The following is a 21,078-nucleotide window of genomic DNA, read 5'->3' on the forward strand; positions in this document are numbered from 1 at the left end:
TTATTATGTGGTGTCAGTCATCTTTAAGTGAAACGAATTTACTCTAATAATAGGGCTCAAACGTGCATGTGTGTTTTCCGTGTTGGTGAACTGAGTTATCTTGACATGTAAGCACTCTCTGATGAAGCTAAGGTAGCGAGGTAGCTCATTGGTCCAACGTCACACCACTGTCTTCTTGTTTATAGCTGCTTACACAGGAAATGTTTCTATCTAAGCTCAAATTTGTGTCCGTGAACATGAGTGGCGCAGAGAAAACGTGGCGTGGGTCCTCTCTCCAGTTTCTGTTGTTTACATAGATCTTCTCTTCACTTATTTCCGCTCATTAGAATCATCCATCGCTCGCGCTACCGACCAGCAGCGATGTACAAGGAGGGGGGCGAGGCGCATGACGACTGCGGCTCCCGGGAGGAGTGGACGCTCCTGTTCTGGACCTCTCTGGCCGTCATCGTCCCGGTCATCATCACGCTGTGGTGCAGCGCCCAGCGCTCCAAGCGGAAAACGCACATGAAGGATTTCTTCCGCAAGAGCAAGCACGGCTGGCACTACACAGACCTGTTCAACAAGCCCACCTACTGCTGCGTCTGCTCCCAGCACATCCTCCAAGGGGCTTTCTGCGACTGCTGCGGCGTGTGCGCCGACGAGCAGTGCCTGCGCCGGGCCGACCGGAGCCTGTCGTGCAAGGAGATCATGGCCCCCTCTACCCCCGAAGGAGCCATGGAGCACCGCTGGGTCCGCGGAAATGTACCCCTCGCCAGCTACTGTGCAGTGTGCAAACAGCAGTGTGGGACCCAGCCGAAGCTCTGCGACTTCAGGTAGCGTAGGTGGTGCTACAGGTGCAGCCGCATGTGTATGAGACCCACTTTTTTTTTTTTTTTTTACTGCAAAGCTGCAGCTGCCTTTGTGCGTAAAAGTGGGGTGGGGGTTGCTCTTTTTGCACCCATGAAAGGCTCCAATGCAGTCTGACAAATAGATGGTTACCTACACATTAACATAGCCTAACTACATGGGCCTACCTGTAAAATGTTATTAAAGATATTAAATTCTGAAATACTATTAAAGATATTAATCATATTAAAGAAAAAGTGTCATGAAAAGCTATTGCTCTGAACCATTTATAGTTGTCATCATAATGGGGGTGCATTTTAATCTGTCTTTAATTTGCTCTAATGGACTGATGCTGCTCTCTGGGATAGCAGGGCACAAGCTCTGTAATCTCCTAGTGTCAGATAAATGACTCTGCAAATCCTAATGACAGCGTCACAGACAGAGGAGTAAAGACTGTGTGTATTCTTACTTTTCTAATAGGTCTGTGTCCCTCCCTCAGGTGTGTGTGGTGTCAGGCCATAGTGCACGATGACTGCATGGACAGCCTGGCAGATGCAGACCAGTGTGACCTGGGCGAGTTCCACAGCCTCATCATCCCTCCTCATTACCTGTACCGTGTCAACAAGCTCCGCCGCAGGCACCCCGATGAGTACAGCAAGGTGCTCAAGATATGACTGAGTTGTTGGGGGGGCCACAAGGGACTCATACTGGAATAGGTTTTATGTGGTGTCCCAACGCTGTTTTAAGCAATGTTGGTGTGTGTGTTGTGTGTGTGTGTGTTTCTGTAGCTGGCCTCTTCCTTTGGCAGTGGCTGGACTCCGGTGTTGGTCTTGGCTAACACACGTAGTGGCAACAACATGGGGGAGGCTCTGCTGGGAGAATTTCGCACCCTTCTGAATCCTGTGCAGGTCCGTCTGGAGCTACTCTGACTTTGTCCCCGTTAGACTAACTGATCCTTTAACACTCCCTTTAGTTGTCAACCCTTTTTTTTTAAAAAGCCAAGAGATGACTAAAATTTTTGCACAAAGCACAACGTAAACCTTTCTTTTCTCTCTTCTTTCCTCCAGGTGTTTGACCTGTCTGAGCTGACGCCCTCCAAAGCCCTCCAGCTGTGCACCCTGCTTCCCCCCGGCAGTGTCCGGGTGCTGGTGTGTGGGGGTGATGGTACAGTGGGCTGGGTGCTGGATGCCATCGATACTATGAAGCTGAAGGTGAGATAGGACTGTTTCTGAGCTATGAGAATTACTTTTGTTACATTTAATAATCTTTTTTTAAGCGAAACAATGTGGCATTATCTCTTTCTTTATCATGTCCATCTGCTTATATTTTATATTTTCCTGTGTCAGGGCCAAGACCAGTTTATGCCAAGGGTGACCATCCTGCCCCTGGGGACAGGAAATGACCTTTCCAACACTTTAGGCTGGGGTGCCGGGTATGCTGGAGAGATTGCTGTGGAACAGGTTCTCCGTAACATCCTTGATGCAGAGGTGGTCAAAATGGACAGGTAGGGCAGCAATGCTAGTTTCAGTGTTTGCTTTGGGACCAAGTCTTTAACAGTATGATGCTATTTCATCATCTTATAAATTGTTCTGTTTTATTAATCTTACAAATGGGTTTTTATGCACTGTTCTTCAGTGTAGGAGCTATGGAAGATCTTCTGTCAACAGCTTTCGAGTTTAGCGTGATGAAATTGCTAGTATTCAAATGTCTCATGAATTTGTTTAGACCTATGTGTTCAGTGTCGTAGATAACGTTTAGGAGCCTATGGTCATATTATCCCCATCCCCATCTCCACTGACTAATGGGAAATTCAACATGTTTAAGGTCGACCTTGTCAGTATGTTACAAGCTGGTTCCAGTACTTTCAGACCCAGAGTATTTAGATTTTACTACCTTTAAACCAACAATAAATACTTAAATAAAGGATTCAGTAGTTCTCCACCAGAATTGTATTCATGCCAGTGTGGAGAAGGCTAAAAAAAACATTTAGCCCCAGGGTAATAGAACTTATATATAAATATAATTTGAACTAAACATTTTACCGACCGTTTTTGCTGTTTGGTCATCATTTTCTGAGGGGGAAGCGTTGCATGTGTGTGGTCCTGGACTTGTGATCTCAGTGTTATAACTCCCAGCTATCGCCCTGTTAGTGTTTCTTTTGTTCCTGCTAATTACCTGCATAATCACTTTCAGATGGAAAGTGCAAGTGGCTTCAAAAGGCCTCTACTTTCGTAAACCAAAGGTGAGTTTGAGCCCTACTTTAGAATCATTTTTATCAAGATGCAATCTCACCTTTACTTGCAGATGAGTTGTTATTCAGGCTTTGTGTGTCGGGGTTTGCTCTGACACACATAGCAGTACATCTGCAAAATATACTGCTCGTCCTCCACAGGTTCTGTCCATGAACAACTACTTCTCTGTGGGGCCTGATGCTCTGATGGCGCTCAACTTCCACACACACCGCGAGAAAACACCCTCCTTCTTCTCCAGCCGCATCATCAACAAGGTCAGAGAGTGTGGACCGTTTCATTTGAATACATAAATTATGTGTAAACCGAATTTGAATATTAAAATAAAGGCATTGTCTGTGAATATGCTTGCTGTCTGTTTTCTCATTGTTAGAAACAGCAGAGAAACTGGTTTATATTAATGCTTCTCCTTTTTCCCCCCAGGCTGTTTATTTCCTGTATGGTACCAAAGACTGTTTAGTGCAGGAATGTAAGGATCTGGATAAGAGGATTGAGGTACGGCAGCATTGTTCATGTGATGAAGTTGCATGTTAATTATGTCCCTATGCAGTTCAGAATTAGCCAACGTTTTCACTATTCGTGATATTCTTGGCTGAAAATCATAAAATGTTTTCGGGGCAATAGCTTAGATCTTGCTTAAGTTAAAAAAAAAAAACTACCACAACTTGTCACTTCTATGTTTTTGTTTGCGTACTTGGTGAGCTTTAGAGGTGCTGGAAGTATTTCTGAACTTTGGTGAGAGCCAGGCTAGCCTATTTCTCCTCATTTCCAGTCTTTTTGCTAAGCTAAGCTAGCTACCAAAATGTCAAACTATTCCTTTAATAAATAAAGATAAATTGTAATTGGTGACAGGCTGTTTTAACAATCAAAAATATATTGAATGTTCTGAAATCAAGCTTGTATGTATTGTTTTAGCCTCATAATTCTTATCTGAACTTTAATACATTTGTACTGTTACTAATTTTATTTCCAGTGATATTTACTTTGGAAATGTACCGTTTAGTTTTTATTTTATGTTATCCATCACCTTAAAATGTCCTGCTCATTATACTTTGGTCATTCTTTATTAACCAAACATAAGGGATGGTTGTCTTTGTTATGTGAATGTTTTTTTTTTTTTTAATTCCCAAATCACTACTCTAGCTGATTTTGTCACAAAGTGTCCATTTATATCTAACATTTTGTGACCGAGTTGAAATATTAGGGCAAGTACTATGTGTCATTTCTGTGAGAATATTATGTACCAGGGCAGAGTAGGAAAGAGTGAACCTGATTTAGCCAGTTGCCAATCTGTCAATACTGTGTGTGTGTGTGTGTGTGTTCCTTCCACAGCTGGAGTTGGATGGGGAGAGGGTGGCTCTGCCCAGCCTGGAGGGCATCATAGTTTGTAACATTGGCTACTGGGGTGGAGGCTGCAGACTCTGGGAGGGTATGGGGGACGAACCCTGCCCCCCCACACGGTAAGTCCTGCATTGGCATCGGGAGCGCCGGGTAGAGATAATTATTGCTGTGAGCATCAATTAGTCAGATTTTAGTCATCGGGTGCTCCAGGTTACCATGGCAACTAAAGAGTGAGCAGCAGCGTTGCTTCCTGTCTCTCCCTGCAGGCTGGATGATGGTCTGCTGGAGGTGGTGGGTGTGTTTGGCTCCTTCCACTGTGCTCAGATCCAGGTCAAGCTGGCCAATCCTGTACGGCTGGGACAGGCCCACACTGTCAGGGTGAGGCAGTAACACACACACACTAACACACAAATGCAGTTCTACCACAGCCCTTCCTGTTTACCACAATAAGTGGGTATGGAGAAAGACTTTGAGAATTTCATTTGAACTAATCTGATTAAGCACACGCTAACTGGCTGCTTCATGTGCTCAAATCCTCATTCAGTTCTTTACATGGTAATCTTAACCGTTAATCACTCACTAAAAGCACACAAAAAACAGCGAGTGATGATGACCTACAAATGTTTTTAAACAGTGAAGGTTACCACTGCCCCCTCCATTATTTTCAATGGAAACATAATGGCAGTGGCAAAGAGAGAGAAGATGGCTGCCGCGGGTATTTGCTCTGCCGCCTGAGTGTGACCATGACAACCACAGGATACACAACAAGGAAAATGATGGAGGAACTCATTTAACTGGTGTTTGAATGCCTTACATATTTATGTAGAAGGTGATCAGAAACCTTGCTGCTAACTAAGGGTGTAGGTTTGATGCCACGTGTTGGGCAAAGTCATGGGCTAAAAGAGGAAACAAAATCTGTCAGTCTTGCATTTGTTGGCAATGGCATTTACATGTAATTAACAAATTATACATTATGATGGAATTGGTTGTCAGGTCTTGCATAATAATGTCAGTCAAAATAAATGGAAATGCTGTTTAAATTTCTGTGTTATTAATGACCAGTCACCACTGAAAATTATATTAGACTCATTGAGAGACCTGACAACAATAGATAATAAAACCAAAAATCTTTTCTCAGATCAGGAACACCTGTCCTTCATTCCCTTGGCTTTGATTGTAGTTCGGTTTATGGTGTCTTTAGAGAATTTTATAATCGCACATATAACGTGTAAATCATTACAGTCATAGTAGCCTGAGAGGCGAAACTCAGGGTAGGAAAAGCCCCACGCATTCGCTGCTGCTTGTGAAGTTTATTGCTGAGAGCGATGATAGGTAATATCTGTATTTTTATCACCTCCCACAGCTTTTCTCATCTGCTTTATGCTGGATGGACAGTAAGGCTGGAAACAGATCCCCAGTTCAAAGTCGCAGAGCTATTCGACCATCCGACAAGTACTGCTGAAAAAATATAGTGGCAGCTTTAGAGGACACTGATTTTAGTGAGTCACTCTGTGAAAGGGAACGTGCTGATCATTCCCTCAATGTTAGGACCTTCTGTCGCCAAATTAAAATACACAACAGAAACGTCAGTGAGCACCATTAGTAACAAGATACAGATTTTCCCTGCTCAATATACAGTCTCTCTTATTCAAGTGTCGGGTGTTATCTTTCCCTCTCCAGCTGGTTCTTAAGAGCTCCAAGATGCCCATGCAGGTGGACGGGGAGCCATGGGCCCAGGGTCCCTGCACCATCACCATCACCCATAAGACCCAGGCCCTCATGCTGTACCACAGCAGCGAGCAGACGGACGATGACGATGACGAATCCAGCGCCTCTGAGACAGAGAGCCCCACCCCTCACGACTCGCCCAGGCCTCCGGAGCTGGCCTCCGCTCGTGCATGACCCACTCTGAACATCACGTGATCTGAAGCTCTTCTTATCTCTTCTTTCTGCAGCCCAGATTCTATTAATCCCTCATTTGCATTTGAGATGCCACTTACTCGCCCTCCTCTAAGATATTTGAACACACTTTATCCTCAATCACGTTGATGAGAATAGTTTTAATAGTAATTTTCTTGTGTAATCATTTCAGATCTTCGGAGAGCTGACAGGTGTCAGAAAGGTTAGTTTGGAATTGGGCTGGTGTGATTTAGTTTTTTGGCCTTTTATCTCTCCATTCCCAATATTTTGTAACCCAGAGCTCAGGAAGTTCCACCTCAACATGGGTGGGACAGTCAGGAGGAGGTGAATGTTATGAAGAAAGATTGCGGTTTATTTGCACTGATCCCTTGTGCCATAGATATCTACAGTCGACTATACTGTTTATTAATCTGTATTTACAACTGAATGCCCAGTGCAGCCCTGCAGGTATCAGTCAGCCATTTTTATGAAGTTGCCCAGGTTCGATTGACCTAACCCCCATAAAGCCATGTCTAAATCAACAGCAGGTGATGAAGTAGTAAAAGGGGAAAGAACAGTATAATCACAACAAATATTACAGTACTGTACTTTATTGCCCATTAGTTGTTTTTTTTTATTCCAGAAAGAGCACAAACAAGCAGCTAGTAGACTCTAGTTGGTTGTGTGTGAAATGTTAAACTGTACAGAATATCTGTAAAAGTCCCCTTTCATCACAATGTTGATAGTTTTTAAGTGTCTCCTGAGTGTGTCACCTAAGATAAAGCTTTGAAATGTGTGTGTAGGCCAGAAGGTGTCTGAATCTTGGTGGTTGTCAATCACTGGACATTGATTCATCGTTCACTGTCTCAAGTAGCTCGCTAAACTTTTAGATTGTACTAATGTACAGTCTTGAATTATATTTAACTTTCCTGATAAGCGCTATAGGAAACAACCTCACTTTTTTGTTGTGGTTTATTTTGAAAGTGCTGCCAAGTAAGTGTTGTTCAGAGGAATAATTTTGCCTCGTGTAAAACCTTTTGTTTTTCCTCTTCTTTGCCTACGTCCTCCTGTTTACATATTTTGTGCTGCACTGTTTTGGCACTCACACTTATTAACACCTTACACTGCTTATGACATAGGAAACCGTAATATTGACCTTTGATGTTGCTGCCAATAGTGATAACTGCTGATGAGATTAACTTATCCCATGTTGTGACTTTATGTTATACAAGTAATCCTCTCGTATTTTGTTATTTGTGTTTTACCAAATAGTCACCACAAGGTGGCAGACTAAAGACAGTATTTTCTGCAGACAGGGTAAGCAGAGTTGGTCTTCTACTCAAACCTCCACAGTGTAATATCAATACAATCAGAGTTACTTGCATGTACTTTCCTGTGTAGTGTTCTGGTGACATTGTTCTAACTGTTGAGTTTTATTGTTGCATCGTTCCTGTACTCTGCATAATCTGAGCAAAAGGTCATTTGTGCTTTGTCCGTAAAATAGCCTGCTTGTAGGGATATTAATTGTACCTTTTGAGGTGGTCCTGTTTATTACCTGTCGCTCACAGCCATATCGGAAAATCTAACGTTATAGAATGTTAGTTTGTGCTTTCTTAGGAGCCCGGAGGCAACTTGCTGCTGGTTTGGCTGAACGGGTTTGTTTTTAGCCGCGCAATGCCTATGCTTTTGGAATATGCACCTCCTTTTAACCAGACCTCATGGTTTCATCACCCTCTATTTGTTTGGTGAATGTCTTTGTGCTCAAGGACACCTGTTTGATCTTTTATCTTATCATCCATGTTTACCAGAGTTGTGTGTGTTGTGTTGCACTGAATTTGCTTAGATGTAACAGGGGTTCATTGGCAGCATTTTAGCCACACTAGCAGCACGGCTCCCGTTCAAAACACTGTTTTAGAGTGAAATACCTCGATGACTGTTGATGAATTGTGATGCAGTTTGATACAGATAAAATGAATGGTCCCCAGAGAATGAATCGTAATGATTTTGTTGATTCTGAGTATTTATTTATCTTCACCAGCAGGTATACATTATACTTGTCAAACAGTTGATCATCGTTCCAAAACTACTGACAGAATTTCTCTCAGCCTTAGCTGTAACGTTAGTTTGATACGAATGCTAGATAGCATGCTAACATGCTAGTTTCCAGCTTAAATCGGAGTTGGATCTAAATACAGCTGCACAGTGCAACTTCTTATTCTGAGAAAAGCTGTTTTCAGCAACAAAAAAAAAAACTTTCTGTGAAGATTATGCAACTTTAATAAGGGCAACATTTTTTTCCCGGGCGTGCAATGAAAATTACACATCGCTAGCGTGGCTAAATACTTTTACTTCTTTTAATGTTTGGGTGGAGGAACATGACTGTAATGTTATTGGTTTGAATGCTCCCAATTCAAAAAGCTGTAATTTATTATTATTTGTTAAATGTAGAGCAGTATTTAGAGTGGCTTCAGAAAGTTTTTAGACCACTTCACAGATAGATGTAGATGTAATTTCAAGTGGAATCAGTCTAGATCTATAGTCAATAACCCACTAAGTAAAAACACGTTTTCAAAATTTATTGCATATTTATTGAAAATCAAAACTGAAATCTCTCCATTATGTAAGTATTTGTAATTGGCTTTAGTTTAGGCAGGCGTGCGTGTGTGTGTGTGTGTGTGTGTGTGTGTGTGTGTGTGTGTGTGTGTGTGTGTGTGTGTGTGTGTGTGTGTGTGTGTGTGTGTGTGTGTGTGTGTGTGTGTGTGTGTGTGTGTGTGTGTGTGTGTGTGTGTGTGTGTGTGTGTGTGTGTGTGTGTAAGGTCCCAAAATTCACACTGCATGTCAGGACAAAAGCTAAGCCATGAAGTTCAATTAACTGGCTGGTGATGTATAAATCAGGATATAGGAATAAAACCATTTAAAGGACTCGGAGCATGAGGAAAAAGGGTCCCTGGTCTGATGAGGAAAAAAATTTAACTCTTAGCTAGAACTCTGTACTGTGTCTGACGACCACCAGGCACTGCTCATCAACTGGCTAATATCGTCCCTACGATGAAGCATGGTGGTTTCAACATCATGGTATGGGGGTGCTTCTCAGTGACAGGACACTGGTCAGAATTGAGGGAAGGATGAAATCAGCCTAATACAGAGAGACCCTTGAAGAAATCCTGCTCCAGAGCGCACGCAACTGTAGACTGGGGCGACTGTTCACATTTCAGCATGAAAATGACAATGACTTCAGTGGTTTCAGGACAGGTTTCTGACTAGAGCTCAACAAAATTTTTTTTTAAATCACACTACGTATTTTGACAGATAAAGAAGTCAGAGTTAACAAAAAGTGCAATCAATACAAGATAATTGTAGGGGAAGAAGAAGAAGAAGAAGAGTACAGGAAGTACATGTTAGATGTTAGGAGTTAGAGGTGTTATAAGAGGAAGTGTTCTTGGAAGAGATGAGTTTTCAAGAGCTTTTTGAAGTTAGGAGCGTAGTGGCCGAGAAGGAACGTAAATTTATATTATGGAGTTCAGGTAGATGGTGCAGACCCAGTAGTCAATCTGTATGCAAGCATTAGTGACTTGAATCTGATTCTGGAGGCCACGGGGAGCCAGTGGAGGTCACACAGCAATGGAGTGACATGCGTCCTTTTGGGCTGATTAAAAACCAGACGCACTGCTGCGTTCTGGAGCATTTGTAGCTGTTTCACCACACAAGTTGGAAGACCCGCTAGGAGGGCATTGCAATAGTCAAGGCGAGAGGTAACCATGGCCTGGACCAGAAGCTGGGTGGCGTACTGAGGGAGGTAGGGCCTAATTTTTCAACAACATGGCCTGAAAAGGACAGCTGGTCATCAATCATGTCACCCAAGTTTTTCACCACCCAGGTTGGAGTGATGGTTTAGGAGCCAATATGTAGTTTGATGTTATGGTGGATAGATTGCTTGGCTTCAGTCTTAGAGAGGTTTAGTTGAAGGTGGCAAGCCTTCATCCATGCAGATATGTCCGAGAGACGGTCCGTGTAAGAGAAGCCTTGCGAGCGAATGATCGGCCCCAGTGAGGTGGTGTAGATTGAGAAGAGAAGGGGTCCTAGCACTGAGCCTTGGGGTACCTCTGTGGTACCCCATTGCTGAGAGGGCGGATAGCAGAATCATGTGATTGACTGTGTCAAAGGCAGCTGATAGGTCAAGCAGGATAAGAACCGAGGACTGGGCTGCAGCTTTAGCTGACCTTAGGGCTTCTGTTACAGACAGAAGAGCCGTTTCAGTAGAGTGGGCACTCTTAAAACCAGACTGATATGGATCTAAGAGGTCATTCCGTGAGAGGAATTCTGAGACCTGTTTGAATACTGCCCGTTCAATAGTTTTGGATAAAAATTGTAGAAGAGACACTGGTCGATAGTTCTCAACTTGAGTTGGGTCAAGTGAGGGCTTTTTGAGCAAGGGTGCAACCCGAGCCCTTTTGAAAGTGGTCGGGAAGATTCCTGAAGCCAGAGAAGTATTTATCACATGAGTGTTTGCCACAGTAGGAGATATGGCTTGGAGGAGATTCGTAGGAATCGGGTCCAGTGGGCATGTAATGGTACGGCTACGGGTTCTGATACTTTGTTCTCTGTGAGAGGAGTAAACGCGGAGAGTGCCATTGACCTGGAAGGGCAGAGGAACAGATGAAGTAGGACTGCAACATGTTAGCCTTGGTGTTGAGCCATTTGGCCATTTCTCGAGGGAGATGGAGGGAGACCTGTATAAGGACTGCTACATGATAGGTTTTCCTGTGCCAGGCTCACAGAGCTGACCAGGGCGGGAATAGAATGGTTGATTTTGAGAGATTTAGAGAATTGGCTTGTTATAGCCGCCACTTTGCCTGTGAAGAAGACAGCAAAGGTATCAGCAGAAAGTTTGTGGGTGGTGGAGGTGGATGAGGATTTAGTAGCGTTTTAAAAGTGGAAAATAATTTCCTTGAGTCAGTAGCACTGCTTATTCTGTCATTATACAATTTTGGCAGCACTGATGCTAGTTGAGAAGGACAGGAGCAGTTGGTAGCCCCTAAGGTCAGCAGGGTCTTTTGGGTTTTTTTATATACTGTGATGTTTTTTCTGGGGTCTGTACCAAACAAGCCTGTTCCATTACCTCTGGAGAACATGATTTGTAGGTCATAGTATCTCTGTAAAATTTTTAAAATATTTATCTAAAACAAAAAGTGGTCTAAATACTTTATGAAGCCTCTTTTTATAGACACACTTTGGCAAAGCAAATTTCACTGTGTTGTGTACTATAATGCTTTCATTATTAATTAGTAATTTTTGAATATGTTTACTTTTTTTGTTGTATCAGAGAACCCTAAAGGCTGATCAGAATGTGAAGAAAACATTTCATTTTGACTACATTATGGTCTTAAGAGGAAACCTTATGTTGCCTCTACTAAACGGGAATGAAAATACAAAGAAACTGTCTGGGGGGAAAAGGCTTTTATTGGTTACAATGACAGAGAACAAAAAAAAATAGGCTTTGGTGAAATTTTTACTAGAGGTGACAAAACTGATTCTGATTGAACTTGAATGTATTGAAGCGATCTTTTGAATTTGAAGACCATAAATATTTTTATTTATAAGCCATGTGTCTGTGTTTTAATGAAGTTAAATTATAAATTACTTACATAATGTGAGTGGGAAAAAAACTGCAGCTATGATCCACGTTAATCATTTACCGATGAACTCAGCTGGCTTGTAAATGTTGTGTTCATTTCCAAGCAACTGCTCAGTTAATCATTGATACATAAATGTCATCATGTAAAAACACACACACACACACACACACACACATACATACATACATACATACATACATACACACATATATATATATATATATATATATATATATATATATATATATATATATATATATATATATATATATATATATATATATATATATGTGACTACTGTAAAGTAATGGTGAAGACTGGCTTTGTGGATACTGTTTATTGAAGCCCTTGTAAAGCAATGAAGTAGTGCCATTCCCTATCATGTGATTCACATCTTACAGTGGCTCACTGTATGACAACAGCAGAAGCAAATACATCTGCTGCTGCATCTAGTTATTTTTATTGGGATGTGGATGGTGCGTTTTTGATTTCTCTGATGAAGGATGGCTTCTGGGGTTGTCTTTCTTGGTGAAATCAGATCCTCTCCCACTTGGCTTATTTCCTCCCTGACCACTGGGGGTTTTTTTGTCTTGCTCTGAAGGGAAATATACAAAAAGGTTTCTTTAGAAGTTCGCCCACAGTGTGAGGGTTTTGCCACTATCAAACTGATCTGAAATTCTCATGCTCAAATTGAATTCGATCTGAAGTACAACAACATGAACACCTGCAATTGTAGTAATAATATCTATGCTTTCTGAAGTTCCTCTTAAAGCAAAATTACAAATGCAACATCCCAAAAGCCTTCAGAGTTTACTGACATCTTTGCATGCAGGTAATTCAAGTTTTGCATGTCTATGAGAAGGGCTGTTGTTTTTACTGCTTACTCTACTGACCTCTACTCAACCTCTTAATCTGTGGAAGTCAGAACATGTCATGCCAGTAAAACAACCACACCTCAAACCAGCCCTGTCCACATACCTGGAGCAAAAGCTCTGGTACAAACCTATGGATTCATTTTCACAAAATGTTGAAAACCGTTCAGAACACAAATTTAAATGGCCAGTGGCACAACATTTTTCATAACCTAACAAGTAAAAATTCAGAGAAGCCCAATATTCTACCTTCTCAGCATAAAATGATACACAGTCAGCGACTAGCTTTTGGACATGGTGGAGCTATGGTGAAGTGTACAAAAATCAGTTACAGCATAATTAATTAGTAAAAGAAAAGCAAAAAAATAAAGCTAAGCCCATCTGTCAAACAAACCAAATCCTAATTTTATGCTAAATATGTATTTGGTCGTCCTCACCGGTAGTATTAGCCTATAAGGGGAAAGACTACAGCTTGGGAGTTGTTTTATATTTGAATGAGAGAGGAGGAGTGAAATATTTTAGTGACCAAATAAGTTGTGGGAAATAAATTAAATTTAATTTGGTGATAAACTTGCAACAGTGACGAACACCCGAGGAGGAGCAGCTGTTAAAATCATGCATGGGTTCGGCATGTGCAGGCATTTTTTTTATACAGTTTATAGTGCAGGCACATAAGGAAAAAAAGGCGTGCATTGTCACATCATACAGTGACTGACGATTGTCACAGCCACACACATGCCATCTGTTGCTGTGGAAGTTCTTCAACTTGAGAGAAGAAGACACAATGCTCAGAATTTGTAATACCTATAAGGCCAAAATACGCCGTGTTTCCCACTCACAGACCGCCCAGGTGTGTTGCATTACAACTTACCTTCTAAGAATAACATACTGATCTTAGTGTTTACTGGGCCACCACCCTCTTGGTAAATGCTGATACCTGATGGCATTAGAAAAACATCCACGCCCAATTCAAACAATTATGAAAGTATGTCAAAATGAGACAAGTCCTGCCAGTGGCTTGTGGACTATAGTGATTCCACAGATAATGGTATGCAGCATGTTAAAATGTGACCTTTGCAGATGCAAAGTAACAAGTAAAAACAAGTACAAATGTGTAAAGCAGCCTCTCGTACCTGTCACACTCTGTCACCATGATAGAAAACAAAAGACTGCTGGTGACTGAACTCAGATGTGAGTGTAAAGCTGTCTTCACACCAAAGAAGTCCTCTCATTCCTTTCCACAGAATAGTCTAGCACTGCATGACCCATGTGTGCAAAGACGTTAATCGCCATGCAGCACACAAATCACACAAATGGACCAAGTAGCGAAACTCTCTACTGTATGGTTCTTTGTACTGAAAATTGTCCGAATCATTACAAAAATACTAGTACCTTTGTTTTTGAGAGTGTGGCTTTTCTTGCGTGCTTCTCCATCCTTTTTCGGGGTCGCTTCATGAACCGGCTTGCAGATGGTTTTCTTCTTTTTTTCCTGATTAGGTTTTCTCAACACTTTTTGTGGGTCTGAATTTGGAGAATTCTGTAAGTTTGGCTAAGGTAGCTATTATATTTTTATTGTGAATTGTGTGTTGGTTGGCTGGTGGATTGGCTTTTCAATCAATTCATGCTTATCTTCTTGGAAGAGTGATTGGATACATGCAAAATTAAATTAATGTGCAGAATTTGTATGTGATTATAGCATCCTCAAAATTATTCTGATGACGCAAGTGTTAGTAAAAGAGTGATACAATTCGTGTTTGGTTAGTCTTTTAGAATCATACTGTCGTAATCCATATAACAATATTGTGTGTATGACTGTACGTTTATGTTTTACTTACTTTTCCATTGTCCTGCCATAAATGGAAAGCGTGGTGACTGGTGACCCTGTGCATACTGGGATGGATTCCATCTTCCATGTGATCCCATATAAACAGGTACAGGAACTGGTTGGAAATATGGCTGGATGGGTGGACGACCTGGACTGTGGGACCTGGGCTGTCCTTCCTGCTTTTGGGGCTCTGGTTGTTCTGAAGCAGAAAATGTGAAATGAGAAGAAATTTTCTAGACTACATAAGTGTTTTATTAAGTGGTGTGTTATATAATGCTCGTCAAATTGTATATAAATATAAGTGCTTGACTGAAATGTATCAGTATCTTTCTCTCACTTCATAGCTACACAATGTGCAGATATGTGTGTGAATTTTATCATGACCAGATATTTTATTACAGGTACATACAATATATCACAAGAGTACACCCCTCCCATTTGTGTAAATATTTGATTCTATCTTTTCATATGACAACACTGAAGAAATGACACTTTGCTACAATGTAAAGTAGTGAGTGTTCAGCTTGTATAACAGTGTAAATTTGCTGTCCCTTCAAAATAACACATCACACAGTCATGTCTAAACCGCTGGCAACAAAAGTGAGCACACTTTGGTGTGAATGGAGAGCAGGTGTGTTAAATTTGGTGTTATCGCTCTCACACTCCCTCATACTGGTCACTGAAAGTTCAACATGGCACCTCATGGCAAAGAAAAAAAGAATGGTTGCTCTACATAAAGATGGCGGAGGCCATAAGAAGACTGTCAAGACCCTGAAAGTGAGCTGCAACACGGTGGCCAAGACCATACAGCGGTTCTCGTCATGGTCGACCAAAGAAGTTGAGAGCACGTGCTCAGGGTAAAATCCAGAGGTTGTCTTTGGGAAACAGACGTATGAGTGCTGCCAGCATTGCTGCAGAGGTTGAAGGGTTGGGTGGTCAGCCTGTCAGTGCTCAGACCATACGCCGCACGCTGCATCAAATTGGTTGTCCCAGAAGGAAGCCTCTTCTAAAGACGATGCACAAGAAAGCCCGCAAACAGTTTGGAACAAATGGTACTATGAGTCTACTTGCTTAATTATCAAAGAATGCGTGAAATACTGACATACTGACAGCTTGAACAAAGTTAAACAATAAAGAATATTTCTAACAATAACAAGTAAAACAGATGTAAAACAGAATAAGGGGAGCGTGTTGCTCTACAGAGGAGGCGCATCCTGGCACCGGCTCAATGTACATGATGCAGAGTCTCTATCCACAACCTGGAGGAGGAACTGTACATGAGAATATTATATAAAGTATAATATTTAGTTTATAGTTTACTGTTAGTATAACAATAATATATTAAATACTACATTCATTAGAATTTCATATAAAAGCATACTTTTTTTTACCACTTGTTGAGTATGAAAACCAGTTATAGCTGTTTCACTTTTGTGGGTTGTTTTTTAAAATGTAATCCTTGTGCAAGCAAAAGGCTCAGCATTAGTCTCTAATTTATTAATACTAAGAACTAACTAATTAATAATCATATTGTTCAACATTTAATGATTTGCTATAGCACGTCAAACTTTATTAATGTCCCGCCGCATTCAGGTTGTGATTGGTCGGTTGACGAAAAGTGACTGACAAGCACGTTGGCTCTGTGAAAAGTTGAACATGTTGAACAACAAAAGGAACCGATACAGCTAACGTTAAATGGCTAGCGAGCTAAACCCAAACCTTCCTTATCTTCTCCCTGTTTTCTTCTGTCTTACTGCTTCAGCTGCAGCAGACGTCTCTCTGTCTCTGTCACAGAGCGACAAGAGCACCGGCATTTCTCTTGCTCTGGTGGCCAGTCTGACTCTGTTTTGAACGATTAGCCACATAACAGGAAGTGGGGTTACGGTAGGTTGTTATCTGCACACTGCTCATAATCATTTTTCTGCACGTAGGCTTATCTGGTTTTTTTTAGAGGCACAATCAAGAGCCTGGTGTGGACTGAGATAATAAGCAGACCGCAGCGCACACACAGAAGAAAGTGTCTCGCACACTTCTTGTAATTTATTAAATTGCACACTGTTTTGCGGTTATGTAATCGCACATGACGACATCGCGATTGCGATTAGATTAATTGTGCAGCCCTAATAACAACCCCAAACACACCTCCAAGACGACCACTGCCTTGCTAAAGAAGCTGAGGGTAAAGGTGATGGACTGGCCAAGCATGTCTCCAGACCTAAACCCTATTGAGCCTCTGTGGGGCGTCCTCAAACAGAAGGTGGAGGAACACAAGGTCTCTAACATCCACCAGCTCTGTGATGTCATCATGGAGGAGTGGATGAGGACTCCAGTGGCAACCTGTGAAGCTCTGGTGAACTCCATGCCCAAGAGAGTTAAGGCAGTGCTGGAAAATAATGGTGGCCACAAAACATATTGAGACTTTGGGCCCAATTTGGACATTTTCACTTAGGGGTGTATTTACTTTAGTTGCCAGCGATTTAGACAATAATGGCTGTATGATGTTTTGAGGGGACAGCAAATTTATACAAGCTGTACACTCACTACTTTACATTGTAGCAAAGTGTCATTGCTTTAGTTTTGTCATATGTAAAAGATATAATCAAATATTTACAAAAATGTGAGGAGTGTACCCACGTTTGAGATACTGTGTACTACTGTGTTGAGATTTTTTTCTACAATACTACCTTCACAGAGATACACATACCAGATTTCGGCTGATATCCAGTATTTCCAGTATGTTCAGGTCCCAGGGCAGGAGCTGCTTTTTCATCTGTGAATGGCAAATGGACTGCATTGATCCTTGCATTGCTCTTTACAATTGGCCTCTCATTCACCCATTCTCACACACAGTGTTAAGTTCTACGACAAAAGTGGACATGTTTGGCTTCACTATTATTATTTCATAAGAAATCTCCAAATGGAAAACTCTCCACTAAATGTACCTGCACATTCACCTGGTTTAAGCATCAGCAGTCTGGCCTCAACAGGCTGTTTAAGGATCTCTGTCAGATACTCCTTCAGGGCAGCAGCAAAGCCCTGTGTTGCTGTCACCTTCTTGGAGTCCAGGCTGATTCGAGGGGTGTGAGGGTCAAAGTTTACAGCCTTAGGCAAGTTAATTGAAGACTATGAGGAACAAGGGAAAGAAAATGAATGAATGAAAATTAACTCATTAGCATGCATTGCTCTCTTTTGTTCATAATACCAGTCTGGGGTGCCAAAGTCAGGATTATTATTTTAATTATTGATTAATTTACTAATTATTTTCTGAAATATGAATTTGTCAAAAAAATGTCAGAAAACAGTGAAATGTTCCTGTTATTACAGCCTGAGCTGATGCATTGTCTGATGCTTGTCTTATTTGGCCAACAGTCCAAAACCCCAAAATATTTAATATGCATCTTATATCACAGTAGAAAAATCCTCAAATTTGAGAAGCAGGAACCAGCAGATGTTTGGCGTGTTTGCTTAAAAAAATTAATAAAATGATTTAGCAATTATTAAAAAAGGTGGTTGGTTTTATGTAGACAAATCGCTGCACATCTAGTTAAGATTCTACATATTTACTTTAACTTAAACTGTGGTGGCTGAACATAGCATGCACCCAAAAAGCATAAGAATATTCCAAGTGTATATAATATTTAGATCTCTTTCCTTATTTTAAGTGTGATCTCTCTCTGATCTCACCTGCAGAAAGGCCAAGGTTTGGGATCGACTCAGCAGACTGTTTATATCTTCTCTGGCTTTTCTCATCTTTTCAGAATTCTCAGTGAACCTCTTCATGAGGTGCTGCAGTTTCGTCTGGTTAATCTCCAGCTCGCGGTCCACCTCATGTTGGGCCTCGTGTTCTTCTTGGGCCAACATATCCCGCATCTGCTGATACACAGCTGTCAATGCGGTCTTCCTTTTGGTTGCTGCGTCCTAGGCAAGGACCATGAGAGGAGCCATAGATAAATACGCCACCATATATAGGAAGGAATCACTAATAAAGTAAAGTCGGAAGAAATTACCGTCAGCTTGCTCTCTGTGTCATTCATTTGGAACATAACAGTCTCGGTCTTCTCAATCCTCCTGTCCAGCAAACCCAACTTGTCTCTGAGGTCGTACTAAAAGGCAATATGGTAACAGAGCTTCAGTAGACAGAGAATGATCTGTTTTGTAGAGACTGTGCTCACCACAGTTTCAATGCAAGGCCATACAGCCTAATGCAAACAATGCGTTAATATTGCACACCATGGGCCCGATTTACTAACATCCTGAATAAAGAGTACTAAATTGCGTGTGCATTCTAAATTGTAGTACCTGTTATGAGTGATCAACTAAGAATGTGGCGTAGATGACAACAGGAGCAAACACAATGGAGGTGGCAGTATTTAGGGTTTTGCATGTTTTAATGGTTTCCGCCATGGAGAGTCAGGAGGGAAAGCAGCCACTGCGTAAAAACCTTGGTTTGTTTCATTCAGTGCGTCCCGAGTATGTGGAAATCGTACCTGCCCATCCTGCCTGAGACTGCACTAAGTACTTGGGACAGCACACCTGAAAAACTGCTTTGGGAAACCTCAGCAGAAACAGCTACAGTATGCTGGAATGACCCAGATGCGAGGAAATGCCAGCAGATCGTGCTTCATCCAGCCAGAGGGAACAATCACCGACCGTCCGCACCGTGCCCGGTGGCTCAGCGATCTCCTGTCCCTGGCCCTGTACGCCCCATCCCCTCTCTGATACCTACAATGGGTTGTGTCGCTATTACGACCGGCGCGCTGTGAGCAGTTGGTGATCGTTCCCTCTGGCTGGATTAATTTTACGCATGATCCGTGCACTACTGCAGCTGGCGGCTCTCCGCAGCGCCACGCAACTATCTAAATTCTTCCATCTCACAGAGAAAAGAAGTCTGGTCAAAACCAAATTTGCTTTATTGGCATGAATGTTAATACCACAGTATTGCCAAAGCTAAAGGAAAATACTAAAAATAAAATCAATTTATATAGTTAATCGATTAAATAAAATAAAATAATTATAATTATAGGCTATATATTGGATATGGAATAATATTTTCTAATAATGTTAATTTCTCTACGTTTTCTTTCATTACGGCTGTGTCTCCTTCTGGCAGCAACAACAGCAGCCATCTCTGCGCAACACTTGGCGGTTTGAACCTTCCTTTCAAACGTATTAAATACAGATGCACAAGTGTCACCTTCCTACCATTCAAATATGGCTATTTATGCATTTATAACAGTGTAGTCTTGAATGACTTATTGTATTGTCCATTAATGTTGCATTATTAGTTATTAATTTCCTTCATAGCTGGATGAATTATGTTTGGCAGAAAAGCAGTAGCCTACCTCTCAGCAAATAAATAAATGTAGGCTACTCCTCAAAATTTCAAATTATTCATTTCAGAACAATAAGGCCAGTGTGATATCTGGACTGTAATGAGACGGGTGACATGTGGATAATGACAAACGTACACAAACACACACTGACACACACCTCTTTCATGTTCCTCTGCTCCTCATGGGACATGAAGGGGCAGCCTTTGTGGACTTGTTGGAGGCAGAGGCTGCAGATTGGTCGGCCATGTTGGGTGCAGAAGAACTCCATCATCTTGTGATGGACAGTGCAGATACGCTCCAACAGGTCGCCGACAGGCTCACTCAGCTGGTGGAGACTAAAGTTTGGGTTTTCCCGGTGAGGGCGCAGGTGCTCCTCACAGAAAGAGGCCATGCAGGTAAGGCAGGTCTGCGATGCTTCTGCTTCCATGCAGGCATCACAGCGTATGACTTCCTCTTTCTTGGCCTTGCTCTCCTCTTCGGCCGGGCTGGCCTCGCTCTTGGTCGACCTCAAGTTGAAGGTCTGCACCACGGTGCTGAGGACCGTGTTCTTCTTCAGCTCGGGTTTGGTAGCGAAGTGGGTCCGACACTGAGGGCAGCTGTAGGACTCCTTCCAGGTGGCGAGGAGGCAGTCCTGGCAGAAGTTGTGTCCGCAGGGGATGGTCACCGGACAGTCAAAGGTACTCAGACAGATGCTGCAGGTCAGCTCATCCTCCAGACTCAACAGAGAAAACTGACTCTCGTCCACTTCGGCCATGATGTGACTTCAGGTGAGGCTGCGAGGGAGAAACGAAACTTAACTTCTTTCGTATCTAACTTAATATGTCTGGAATTACAAGTAAACAATATTTTTCATGCAGCTGTCTTACTGAATGATAATTCCCCTCTTGTCACGATAACTTTCTTATGCCAATAGATGTATTAAGCCAACCTTAACATCAGCTCACTCAGTGTGTCTGGCGAGATAAGTCGTGACCACAGATAAAGGCGCATCTCTCTCTTTCTCTCTCTCTCTTTCTCTCTCTCTCTCTCTCTCTCTCTCTCTCTCTCTGTCTGTCTATTCAATTCAAGAAAGCTTTATTGGCATGTTTAACAACATTA

General features: G+C 41.9%; 2 protein-coding genes across 7 annotated transcripts; one reads left to right on the forward strand and one right to left on the reverse strand.

Annotated features, from left to right (window-relative positions):
- The first annotated feature begins 33 nt into the window (after positions 1-33).
- On the forward strand, positions 34-9,456 carry dgke (diacylglycerol kinase, epsilon). Its single transcript, XM_038714407.1, has 11 exons — positions 34-812; positions 1,325-1,484; positions 1,614-1,733; positions 1,893-2,036; positions 2,172-2,329; positions 3,019-3,067; positions 3,218-3,331; positions 3,498-3,569; positions 4,407-4,534; positions 4,682-4,793; positions 6,096-9,456. The coding sequence occupies exons 1-11, from the start codon at positions 361-363 to the stop codon at positions 6,315-6,317; spliced, it is 1,731 nt and encodes a 576-aa protein (XP_038570335.1). The 5' UTR covers positions 34-360; the 3' UTR covers positions 6,318-9,456.
- Positions 9,457-12,221: 2,765 nt separating this feature from the next.
- LOC119899732 (E3 ubiquitin/ISG15 ligase TRIM25-like) lies at positions 12,222-20,991 on the reverse strand. 6 transcript variants are annotated; one of them, XM_038714417.1, is made up of 9 exons: positions 20,847-20,991; positions 20,138-20,753; positions 18,655-18,750; positions 18,332-18,565; positions 17,602-17,770; positions 17,352-17,417; positions 14,658-14,846; positions 14,215-14,343; positions 12,223-12,545 (listed from the first exon to the last, which is right to left on the reverse strand). In XM_038714417.1, exons 2-9 carry the CDS (start codon positions 20,732-20,734, stop codon positions 12,400-12,402), a joined length of 1,626 nt encoding a protein of 541 aa, XP_038570345.1. In that variant the 5' UTR covers positions 20,735-20,753; positions 20,847-20,991; the 3' UTR covers positions 12,223-12,399. The 6 variants fall into 6 exon arrangements, with proteins under 6 accessions (XP_038570346.1, XP_038570345.1, XP_038570342.1 ...); XM_038714414.1 differs by having other exon boundaries at positions 17,590-17,770; XM_038714416.1 differs by having other exon boundaries at positions 17,590-17,770; positions 20,909-20,985.
- Between the last annotated feature and the right edge of the window lie 87 nt (positions 20,992-21,078).

The sequence above is a fragment of the Micropterus salmoides genome, unplaced genomic scaffold, assembly GCF_014851395.1.
Source record: "Micropterus salmoides isolate LMB-PRFRI ecotype aquatic unplaced genomic scaffold, ASM1485139v1 Ms_hic_scaffold_12, whole genome shotgun sequence".
Classification (NCBI taxonomy): domain Eukaryota; kingdom Metazoa; phylum Chordata; class Actinopteri; order Centrarchiformes; family Centrarchidae; genus Micropterus; species Micropterus salmoides.